This window comes from Primulina eburnea, chromosome 6 (genome assembly GCF_022965805.1).
Source record: "Primulina eburnea isolate SZY01 chromosome 6, ASM2296580v1, whole genome shotgun sequence".
Classification (NCBI taxonomy): Eukaryota; Viridiplantae; Streptophyta; class Magnoliopsida; order Lamiales; family Gesneriaceae; genus Primulina; species Primulina eburnea.
In genome coordinates this window covers 30,593,934-30,605,764 of record NC_133106.1, presented here as the reverse complement: position 1 = coordinate 30,605,764, position 11,831 = coordinate 30,593,934, and the positions used below count along the sequence as shown (strand labels likewise).

Here is an 11,831-nt window from a genome sequence, read left to right as displayed (position 1 = left end):
TATATCTGAAAAGAAAAAAGAAAGTTTGAGTAGGTCTCTTGTGAGACGGTCTCACGAATCTTTATTTGTGAGACGAGTCAACCCTACCGATATTCACAATAAAAAATAATAATCTTAACATAAAATGTAATATTTTTTCATAGATGACCCAAATAAGATATATATCTCACAAAATACGATCCGTGAGACGATCTCATACAAATTTTTGCCACAAAGTTTTGGATATACATACTGAATAAAATACTAAAATTCCGGAAGAATTCAAAATGAAGAGACTTGTGGTTTGACTGGCATTAAATGAACTGGTAACTGCGCCTTGCAACTTCTAAATTTAAGGACTCAGTTTGGCCCACACTTATTGCATTAAAACTCTCAAAACTTTTTTCTTCCATATCCTCTTTTAATTAGACATTACACGAGTGGCCATGTATCATGCATGCACATTATGCCAAAAGAGTTTAATTGAACTGGATTTAAGATATGATAGTCCAGAGTAATGCAAATAAGCTTGAAAATTCACCATCTTTTAGTTTAAACTTTGAAGGTATAATAGTGGACTAAAGAAGAGGGAATTTTATATCAGCAGTAAAACATTAACTTCCTAATATTCTCAGCAAGTTCAGGCAAAGGTGTTGTCTTAGCCGGTGATGTCCTAGAAACAGTGGATGTTCGGTTTGAGGCATTTGAATCCGAGTGCTCAAGATATAACCGTCCTCTGTATGCAGCAAGATGAGCATAATATGCAGGAGGGACCAAAGAAATAGGCTTGGTGCACCTAACAAATGTGTAGCAAAGATTGTAAACCAGCTTCTGCATCTCATCGGACGTGAACTCGTTTTCATCACACAAAATGTGGTAATGAATAGGCCGACTCGTACCCTTTACACCCCAGTGACTACAGAGGTAGAAGTCGAATGCTTTTGGATGAGTTATCACTGTATCCACCACGGTTCCAGGAGGTATATTTTCATCCGAGAAGTGATTCTCTGTGAAAGATGGATCGGTCTGATCATAAGGGAATAGCCGAGTATGGTGCCGTTTTTGCACTACTGCGAAAGTGATCCGAGGGTTATAACTCGGGAATCTTGAACAAGCATGTCGAATGGCTTCTAATTCCTCGTGCAAAACTTTTTCAAACTGTGTTTCACTTACGCCATCTCGAAAAAAGATGATTCTTTGTGGAAGTTTTGAGAGTTCTTCGTAAAAATCATCTAATATTTCTCCTACCATTGTGCTAAGGTCTTGAATAATCTCTTGTCGATGCGTTTGGGACCTCATTCTTGAAACATACTTGTTTGCCGAAGGCCAATTCACGCTTCCAACAACAGCAGCAACTGAGGGACTATAATCGTCAAACGGATGGGGATGTGTCACATCCGCACCCATAAAGATCACAGGATTGTCTTGCCTGAAAAGCCTTGGGATTTGAGAAGGTAATGAGTTGTAAAGTGCAACAGTGCAGCCCCCAACTTTGGCATTGATCTTAAGGGCCAAGTTCGCAAGAAACTGTGTACTTAACTTGCCAATATTCGAGTATAAACAGCACTGGCTAACGATTCCTATACTCGTTTCAGCAATTCGTTTCAAATCTGCATATCCTTTGTGTTTCCTCTCCATAACACAGATAAGCAGTTGAAGATTGTTGAAGGCAGCTTTATGAATTTTCTTGAGTTTAGATTCCAAAAGCCTCGCATTTCCAAGGACGTGCATTGACTCGAAGATTGGACTCACAAGTGTGTTTTTGTGGAGAAAAATGCCCAGTTGTTCACATCTTTGAGATAGCTGGTTTATGAATTTTGGAATGCAAGACTTTTGATCTGAGGTGCCACCGAAACTTAAAATCGCCCACCGATCAACTCGAGTACCCTCAAAGACATGGCTATCTAAAAGATTCCACTGTCGATCGTGACGTGAAGGAGTCAGGTTTCTTACATGACCACCATTTCCAAGCCTGAGTTTGGGAGGCTGAAGAATTCTACCGGTCAATCTTGTCATTTCTTTCGAAACTTCGAGTTTAAATTCTTTTCCATGATCACCACTGCAAAAATAAGAAGAACAAATGGATTAATCACGAGCCAAAATACCATCCATAAAATGTCATAAGTTGGTAATTTTACCTAGTTGGGCCGAATGATCCTTCCATAACACTGGTGATTATTTTCTTGCGTTCTCGAGGTTTTTGACAACCCATTTTAAGTACTTTCACAGTCTGATCATCCGAGAGTTTACCCAAAAACTTCTGCCCCTCACAAATTACACAAAGCTCCATAGGTAGATAACATGCTTTCCTCCTACTAATCTGCAAGCAAGGCAAATTTCGATACTGCACATCATAATCATAGTGATCCTTGAAATAGCCAACAACTTCTAGTTTCGTCCCATCTCTATCAAGAAAAGATAGATTTTCAGTAACTTCTTCGGTTAAGCTATAAACTCGGTATCTTTGAACAGTTTCTCTATGGGAAACAAAGACCCTAATGTTCTTAATTGCTTTCTCCACTTCTTTCCTCTCTTCGTTAGTCAAACTTCTGGCCTTGTTTTGAAAGATATCATGCATAAAATCAAAGCGCTTTTGCAAATAAGGGATCACTCCGATACTTTCATGAAAAGCTGTCACCAAGAAATCTACATTTAGAGCAATGCCTTGTTGTGTTGGCCTTAAGCTCTGGAAGAATCCCCTAAGTGCAACAGCTCCACCCCCTATTTCTTTTTCTCCAACGATCAAACTCGTGTAAAATGACCTCCCTGCCGCTATACACTTTTCTGTTGGACTCTCCCGCAATACGACATCCAATGCATGGATATACTCTTGGGGAAGGGGAGTGATACCATCTCCTTGATTTAAATAGCCACTTAAGGATTCGCCATCAAACTTTGAGACGAGCTTCATACTAACTCGAAAAATCTTATGTTGCATATTTTCTTGCGGATTAATCGATTCTATACACATTAAAACCGGTTTACCATCAGCTATAGGGAGGCTAATATAAAACTCAAGCCTGTCATGTTGGAATTGTACAGGGCTATAGATAGTCCTTCTACCATCATAGACCGGGAGAGCACCGGATAGTCTCGCTGAATTCTCCTCGACGAGTTTACGCTTGATCATTCGAGAAATTTCCTTCGAGGGATTCGGAGAAATTTCGACATCGTAATGAAAAATTCGTTGTGATGGATCGAATTGGACTAAGAAATGATTGGCAAGGAGGCTAACAACCCTCCCTTCCACCCCGCCGGAGTCAGGCCTTCTTGCAACAGCCAATACTTTTGGTTTAGCATCCGCAGTTTTTCTTCCATTTCTCTCATCAAAGGGCAGACTAATTTTCTTCTGGATCTCAATTTCAGCTGCAAACTTCATGGAATTAGCGAAGCAACTTAAACATCACTGACGCAATTTTTTTATCAATACAACCTCAGCAGAAAGCATAAACATGACCATATAGCCTTAAAAACAGTTAAAAAAACTCACACTTTTGACCGCAAAACACCTTTTCCGTTATCCACTTTCGAACATTACTACGCATGATTGCAATACACACTCATTTTATTGAAGTCCAGCACACAAAAGAGAATAAACAAAAAAAATCAATAAACACGAGTAAAAAGGGAATTTAACATCACGAAATTACCCTGAGAAACCGAGAAATCTCGAACATGGGAATCAGAAGAAGTCGCGGTACGAGGATTATTTTTCTCCAACGAGGATTTCCGGAATTGGGTTTTTGATTCAAAGCTGTGGTTTTGAAGAAAAGGTGGGGTTAGCGTGAGATGAAGAGGTATACTCGGAGGCAGAGGAAGCAAAGCTGGGTAAGTTTGGTGCAGATTCTGATAACCATAACCAAAGCCATAGCCATAGCCATAAGCAAGCCTGTTGGAACTCTGCAACAACTGGTGGTGATAATGGTAAGCATGAGCACTTCGATTCCCCGTAAAACTCTTGGTCTTTGAGGCGCATTTTTTGGCGGTATTGGACTCCTCGTCTTCCATAACTCAGCTCGAGAGATGAAACAGCAAGAGTCAGCAAAAGGGACTGTTTGCATGAAAGAGAAGGTGTGGAACTTATTCAACCAGAAATTACAGTCAATGCCCCCACACACACAGAGATAGAGAGAGAGGTTCTTGGCTTTGTAGGTTGATTTCCCTTTGAAAAAAACAGCTACAACTTCTGTTCTTTATGGGAGAGCTTTGTTCCATTTGTTCACTCGATTTTTGTGTTTCTTGGTCAATCTATGACTTTGCCATTTGTTATTGATATATTTGATTCTCAAATTTTATATTTGTGTGAATATAGAATATTGGTTTGAATATTATTTAATTTGAAATCTTTACATTTAAAATGTTAAAGGAATATTTTACAAAGCTTGTTGGTAGAGGAAGCTCGGTTTTGGATAATTGGGAGTTTAGACTTTAGATGTGAGAGTATTTGAAGAAAAAAATTTAATTATTCAGTGAAAAATAAAGTTCAGACATTTTAAAATGTAACGTCATTTAGGTTGAGTTCATGTCAACGTAATTCAACTGTCCAAAATTGATTTGAGAATGTGAAATCTATAAAAATATAAGTGTATGTCTTTTGTGAGACGATCTCACAGAACTTTATTGTGAGACAGTTTCATGGAACTTTATCTGTGAGACGTGTCAACCCTACCGATATTTATAAATAAAAGTAATAATTTTTCATTGATGATCCAAATAAGATATCCGTCTCACAAAATACAACCCTGTGAGACCGTCTCACACAATTTTTGTCAAAATATAAAGACAATTAAAAATTTCGGGAATGTAATATGATGATAACTACCCTTACGTTCAAACAAATATAATGAGTAATTCCTTTAATAAAATATCGATATTTCATACTGGACAAATACTTGTGTGAGACGGTTTCACGGGTCGTATTTGTGAGACGAAGCTCTTATTTGGGTCATCCATGAAAAAGTATTATTTTTTATGCTAAGAGTATTACTTTTTATTGTAAATATTGGTAAAGTTGACTCATCTCACATATTAAGATCCATGAGACGGTTTCACATGAAACACACTCTTCATAATTCTTTTTCTAGTTCAATAACTAGATAGAAATTGGTACATTGGTAGTGAACTAATTTAAACAGAATAAAAACGTATGCAATATAATAATATATAACCAATATCGGATTAAAAAAAATCGAGTAATAAATTTGTAAGAAAAAAAGGAAAAATTAAATAATTAACGAAATATTTGAATAGTCTCATATTCTCTTTTCCCTTGTTTGACTCCAACATTGAAAAGAGATTATAGCCGAAGATTTTGTCCCCTTTGTCTAAAAGGAAATGGGAAGGGCCTTGTGGTCTTGTTTAAAGATACTTAATTTTTTTAAAAAAATGACTTGTAACAATATCATTGATAAAGCAAACTATTCAACATAATTCGTTGTCGGTTATCGTCATAATCGTTATCGTTTCGAAGTTGGATTTTGATAATCGTGAAACATAAAACATTGATGTAAGAATGTTTACAAAATTAGACATTGGTTTGAATTTAGTAGAGGCGAGGTTGTAGGCGGATTCTAAAATAATATATTGAATAAATTACATTTAATAAATAGATTTCAAAAACAAATCAAATTTACTTAGAAGCATAATTTCTGACATTTTAGGTGTTATAACTAGATTTCGAACCTAATGTCTCGTTTCAGACTTAATGAAAACCATGTTTTAAATTTTTCATAAATTATTGAAAAACAAATTAAATTTACCAGAACATATTTTCTGACATTTTTTTTTCTTTAAAGAATCTTGATCTTAATATATTATAATTGGATTTCGAACCTGATACTTTATTTTAGCTTGTATGAAAACCATATTTTAAAATTTTAATAAATCATTTTTAAAAAAAAAAAATTGATAGTGTTTTAGAGGAAATGTCATAATGAAGTTGTCAATTAAGCCGGCCAAATGATCTTCAAGGAGCCACAAATTTTTCGGTTGCTATTATTAACTTTAAGTTGGTCATTGACATGCTTTATTGCTTGAAATTGGGCTTTCTTTGAGCTTCCCTCAAATCTTTAATTTGCAATTTAAAATAAGGCTTTTTTTTACATAAAAAGTCCAAGAATTACGTGAAATTATAACAAAAATTAAAGAAAATAACACCAATACCATTGTTTTAGTTTCTAATTATAGGGTGTTATATCCAAATTTAAAAATTAATTTTAAGTTTTTTGTATACTGTTTCCATATCATATTGAAATTAAAGTAGTGCTTGATAGTAAAAGTCATTTAAAATCTACGAAAAATAATATAATAGTTGATATAGTCATTCAAAAAAAAAACCTATTCTCACTTGATAAAAAACCTATTCTCACTTTTTAGAATAACAATAAAAATTACAATGTTTTTATTCACATGCTGGAAATATAAAAATAATTTAATGCTCGTCGAATTTTTATAAAAATTGACATATATATTGATGATTCAAACAATAATATTTATTCAGATAATAGAAAGAGAAATAATCTTATGTAACATAAAATAATCATAATTCTTGTTAGAATCCATCCTTCCTCATAGCTAATATTATATAATTCCACTTCCCCTTTTGGCAACCCTCTGCCTCAACTTTTGTCAACATGTTAAGTGGTGGTGGGTTACCCAATGGTGGGTTACATTTACTTGAAAATTGGGTTCCCTTTCGTTTTAAAAAATATATATTAATTATTAAACGAACAACTATGTTGTGATATAGTTTCACTGATCTTTATTCATGAGACGATTTAACACTGTCCATATTTACAATAATGAGTACTAATTTTGACATAAAAAATAATTTATCTTCATAGATTACTCAATTAAGAGATCTGTCTCATAAAATTGACTTGTTGAGATCATCTCACAAATTTTTTTGGACATTCTATTGTGGAGGGAATTTTCATTGAGCTTTTGGGGTAAATAATACATTTTATGAATCTAATAAATTTGATAATCATCATTAAAATAAACTTCGAATATTAATTAAATCATGTAAATAAATTTATTTTACCTTTTTTTTCACTTCATGTGATAAATTATATTCGTGTTCCCGTAGTGTGTTGCTTCTTTTTTTTCCAATTAATAAGATATGAAAATCGAGCCTACGTGACCAATGCTAAAAAAAACTTCATTATCACTATAATTTAGATGTGACAAATCAATTTGAACTAACAATAACTCTCTTCATTATCACCAAAGTAGAGTTTTTTTAAGGCAGTTTTTACCCCAATTTTTTTCTTTTTGGGTTTTAAATATCTTAATAATGTCGTTACTTCAAACTCCAAAAATTTGTATATATTTATTTACGTGATGTATGAATCAATGAATTTAATTTGGCTGAGAGAATTTGATTTGTGGATGAATTTAAAGTTTATATTTCAAATGACAGACATTAATCTTGAATGTATTTGAAAATTGCTTAATTTGATGTGTACTATATTTGAAATTCACTTTGAATTAACTCGGAGTAGATGAAATTGAAATTCGTGCATTTGCACAGAATTTACAGATTTTGAGCCTAACAGTTTATTATCTACAACGAAACAATAATTAAATCTTAAATTCATATTTACTTTTTTACAGTTAATAGTACAAATTAGAATGAATTTTAAATGATATTAATACGAAGAATAAATCTCTTGTGAGACAATCTCACGAATATTTATCTGTAAGACGGATCAACCCTTCCGATATTCACAATAAAAAATAATACTCTTAACCAAAAAAGTAATAATTTTTCATGGATAACTCAAATAAGATATATGTCTCACAAAATACGATCCGTGAGAATGTCTCATACAAGTTTTTGCCTAACATTAAATAAAATTAAAAATTATCAACCGAAACACAATCTTGAATTTTATTGATCCAAACAAGTAAAAATCGTAAAATCCATCGTTTCAAATCCATTCATCCAATCACAACATAATTGAATTTGGCTGAATTGCAAAACCAAATTACACTACCATTTATTGCATTGCATCAAATTAAATAACGCAGGACCAGAATTCAACCGCATACATAAGTGATTTTACGAGAACTCAATGGGATAACAAAAAAATGATTTTCAAACCACTTTCATAAAATCAAGTGCTTTGAATCCATAACAAGAAAAATCTCCGAGTAAATAAACAAAAATAATAAACACTAGAGATTAAGCCGCACTCTCTTTCTTAAGCTTCGCAAGCTCTTGCCTTACAACTCCTGCTCTCTGTAGTTTCACAATAACAACAGTTAGACTCCTACGCCAGTTAAATCACCTTTATGCTAAATACAAATTCATTGGAAACATTTCGACTCGAAACAGCTACAAAATCATCAAAAAAAAAGTGCAAACACTACGGCGTCCAATATTTAAGTGGTGACTACCCTTTCAGATAATTTCGGTTTAACTTTTGTGAGATGAGTGTTATTCAATTCATGTTCCTTTTTTTTTACTCATTTCACTTTACATGGCATACACGAATGATACCAAGAAAAAGCTATGGTAGCACAAACATTGAGTGTACCTTGATTTTGGCCAACATTAATTTGAATCTATCAAAATCATTCAAGGACGCCCTTCTCTTTTGCACGATCAATTTCCTCCCCCAGGAACTTTTTTCCCACTTTCCCTTGACATCTGCGAGAAACGACACCACACTTCAATTAAAATCAATGAAATTAAGTACCACAAGTTGCTATGTTTGCTTGTGTTTTCTGGAATTGTTATGATTTCTGTTAATACAAACATATCCATATATTTTATATTTCTTTCACAAAAATACAATTTCGTCACATCACATACATCACTCATAAACAAATTTTAAGATACATACTCATTTCTGACAACCTAAAACAGACCCAATGTGTTCTAGCTCCATATCTAGAGTAGAAAATGTCTTTTTTTAAAGCATCGCCAAACATACATCAAATTCCTGAATTCAAATTCTGTAAACGCATTAAAGAAAATATTTTCTAAAAAATATTAGAAAATAGAAACAATACCAAGCACTACCAAGGTTTTATAATTCAAGCAATACCCACCAGCGGCCTTCCATAGCAGCAATAAGTGTCTTCTTCTTCGGCACTCTTTTGATGTCAATCTTGATGTCAGTAAGCGAAAGCCTCTTGAAGTTCATTTGGCTACGTACCATGTCAGGTGAATCCACTAGAGCCTGTTATTGGATAAACTCATCCGGATCAAAAATTAAAATTGATCGATCTTAAACGATGTTATCGAACAAATAGGAATCATGCCACTAAATTCAATCCCTTCTGAAGCACGAGTGTATAATGTAGCTGAAATGCGAGTGCCCTTTGACAAATAGATCAAGCAAAACAAGAAAAATAGTTAACTGTTTTCTACATTTCAAATTGATCAATGCACTTATGAACGCCAAATCAACGACGATGCCTCAAAATCTCATCAAAATTCAACAAATGCTAATTCTTGATCATGCGAAAAGACAAGTAACTAGAGCTGCTAATTCAGCTAGACTGATTTAAAATCTACAGCAACCTGCAGAAGCAAAGAAAAAATATCCGTAACATAAATCCGACCTAAAATCTTAATCCAAATCCAATATTGAGCAAATACAACTTGGCAGTAATCCGAAGCATCCCGGAAATGGAAACACGAAATCGCATGGCAGTAGAATAAGTAAACAGAATATACATACTCGGTTCTGGTCGATGACGTCGACGATGACGACAAGCTTGCCGTAGTCCTTCCCGTAGTTGACTAACGCCACCCTCCCGATCTCCACGTACCTTTGAACGGCTACACATTACACTCGAAAAAATCAGGTATGCTGAATTCAAAAGGAAATTATACCAAAAAAATCACCGCACGAACTGCAGCCTCAGGCTGATTTTTTCGGCTGAGGAGGCTTTTGGGGAACTCACCATTTTTCGGCGATCGCTCGAGAAGGCGTTGAACGAGGGAGGGGGAAAGACAGACTAGGGTAAGCTCGGAGTTGGTACTTATTTCTGGGCTTGCAGGCGTTCTGGGCTGGGCTTACTCTTGGGCTAAATTAAATTTGATCCAAATGGTTGTGATGGATTATTGTACAGTTTTTAAAGTTTGTTTTAAGAAATTCAACTCTCAAATCTTGTTTGGTTAAATTTTTTTTTTCGAGCTTATAAGTTGTCAAAATAAGTTGTTAATCGTTTATATATTGAGCCCGTTTGGTATCAAAAGTTTTTTGATTAAAAAAGTGCTTTTTTAAGTTGGCTTTTAAAAATGTTTTTTTAAGTAAAAGTTGTGTTAATATTGTGTTTGGATGAATAGATAAAAAGAACTTTTTAAATTAATAAATGTGTTTGGATACATATCATTAAAGTGCTTTTTTAACTCATTAATTTAGGTTATTGAAAAAGCTAGTGGAAAAAGCTCTAAAATAGGACTTTTAAAAAAGCTCTATTTTCAACTTAAATAAGTGCTTTTTTAAGTACTAGAAGCCCACCCAAACAAGTTAAAAATTAAAAAAGCACTTTTTTTTAAAAAAAAGCACTTTTTTAATTGTAGCTTCTTATACCAAACGGGCTCATTGTTTTTAAAAAGTTGGTAGTTTTAATATTTTTGGTCAATGTTTGACTCAAAACCCGACAAGTACAGGGAAGAAAAAGAAAAGATAAATCAATTGACGAAAGTTATTTTACAAATTTCGCCTAAACCAAGGTTTATATGATCAAATTAGTTTCAAGATTGAAGTCTCCAAGGTATATGCACTTCATTTTGGTAGCATTATTTTGTTGATTTGTTCCACTCAAAATTTTATAAGAATGTTCAAGAATGGTTGGAAAAAAACTCATAATTATGAAGTGTTGTCTTAACAAAAAAAAAAAAAAAAACAGTTTTGTGTGTTTCTTAAATAAAACTCATATATTACGAATTCGAAGTTTATCAAATCAGAAAACTTTCTATCAATGTAAACAATCAAATATTCTGAAAGAAATCGTTGTCTATCTTATTATGAAGTGTTGTCTTCATAAGATTCATTACCGAAAATGCTCTATATGTAATTGGTGTTGAAGCCGGAAGTGTCGGCACTAAGATGATCAATCTATCAACCAAAAGGAGTTATCTGATTTTTTAGTTTCATCTAATATTTGACATAAGTGAGAAAAAAATCAACATTCTGAAAATTTGATTGACGGGAGATGCATATTCATAATGTTCCAATTGTCTTCTCACAACATCTAACTAAGTTCAAGTAAAATCTCTTAAAAGAGTAAATATTATCAATGCTGAAAGATTTGAAACCACCATAGGATTCAAAGCTAATTTGAGAGTTAAGAGCTTCATTCTTTCTTCAGTCAATATGTTAATCAATTTCATCAATGAAAAATCTATCACAACATTGAATACGTTATTGTGATAACAATGTTCAATGTGATATCATTCTTCTCTGGACAATATCGTCTTATTCCTTCCAAATATTCTTCGTGAAATTAAACAATCTCGTAGAAATTTTTATGTTGTTAATAATGTTACGAGAAAAAATAGGGTTTTATTAAAGTTCAGAACATGATAATAATCATCTATGAAGGACACTAATTTTTTCTTCCAATTTTACCTTTATATTATACTAATATTACACTTTTGGTTTTTTTTTTAAATTTCAACACACAATTATATATATATATATATATATATATATATATATATATATATATATATATATATATATATATATATATATATATATATATATATATATTCTGTTTATTAAAGTTGAGGACATGATAATAATCACTTAGGAAAGACACTAATTTTTTCTTCCAATTTTACCCTTGTATAATATTAATATTATATTTTTGTTTTTTTTTTAATTTCA

The 11,831-nt window shown here is 32.9% G+C and overlaps 2 protein-coding genes across 2 annotated transcripts; both read right to left on the bottom strand.

The window, feature by feature from the left end:
• Positions 1 to 492: 492 nt before the first annotated feature.
• Positions 493 to 4,189, bottom strand: LOC140834190 (protein argonaute 7-like). Its single transcript, XM_073198877.1, has 3 exons — positions 3,630 to 4,189; positions 2,118 to 3,345; positions 493 to 2,038 (listed from the first exon to the last, which is right to left on the bottom strand). The coding sequence occupies exons 1-3, from the start codon at positions 3,985 to 3,987 to the stop codon at positions 580 to 582; spliced, it is 3,045 nt and encodes a 1,014-aa protein (XP_073054978.1). The 5' UTR covers positions 3,988 to 4,189; the 3' UTR covers positions 493 to 579.
• Positions 4,190 to 7,967: 3,778 nt separating this feature from the next.
• LOC140835465 (large ribosomal subunit protein eL14z-like) lies at positions 7,968 to 10,542 on the bottom strand. The gene is made up of 5 exons (XM_073200959.1): positions 10,530 to 10,542; positions 9,672 to 9,772; positions 9,037 to 9,167; positions 8,520 to 8,652; positions 7,968 to 8,221 (listed from the first exon to the last, which is right to left on the bottom strand). Exons 1-5 carry the CDS (start codon positions 10,540 to 10,542, stop codon positions 8,165 to 8,167), a joined length of 435 nt encoding a protein of 144 aa, XP_073057060.1. The 3' UTR covers positions 7,968 to 8,164.
• Positions 10,543 to 11,831: the final 1,289 nt, after the last annotated feature.

Excerpts from the sequence above, each read along its gene's own strand:
- LOC140835465 (XM_073200959.1), bottom strand. Across the intron at positions 8,653-9,036 it reads GCTGCTATGGAAGGCCGCTG|TGTGGTGTCGTTTCTCGCAG; the intron begins GTGGGTATTGCT and ends TTTTAATTGAAG. Across the intron at positions 8,222-8,519 it reads TAATGTTGGCCAAAATCAAG|AGAGCAGGAGTTGTAAGGCA; the intron begins GTACACTCAATG and ends GTGAAACTACAG.
- LOC140834190 (XM_073198877.1), bottom strand. The coding sequence starts at position 3,987 with ATGGAAGACGAGGAGTCCAATACCGCCAAAAAATGCGCCTCAAAGACC. Across the intron at positions 3,346-3,629 it reads AGATTTCTCGGTTTCTCAGG|CTGAAATTGAGATCCAGAAG; the intron begins GTAATTTCGTGA and ends TGAAGTTTGCAG. Across the intron at positions 2,039-2,117 it reads GGATCATTCGGCCCAACTAG|TGGTGATCATGGAAAAGAAT; the intron begins GTAAAATTACCA and ends TTATTTTTGCAG.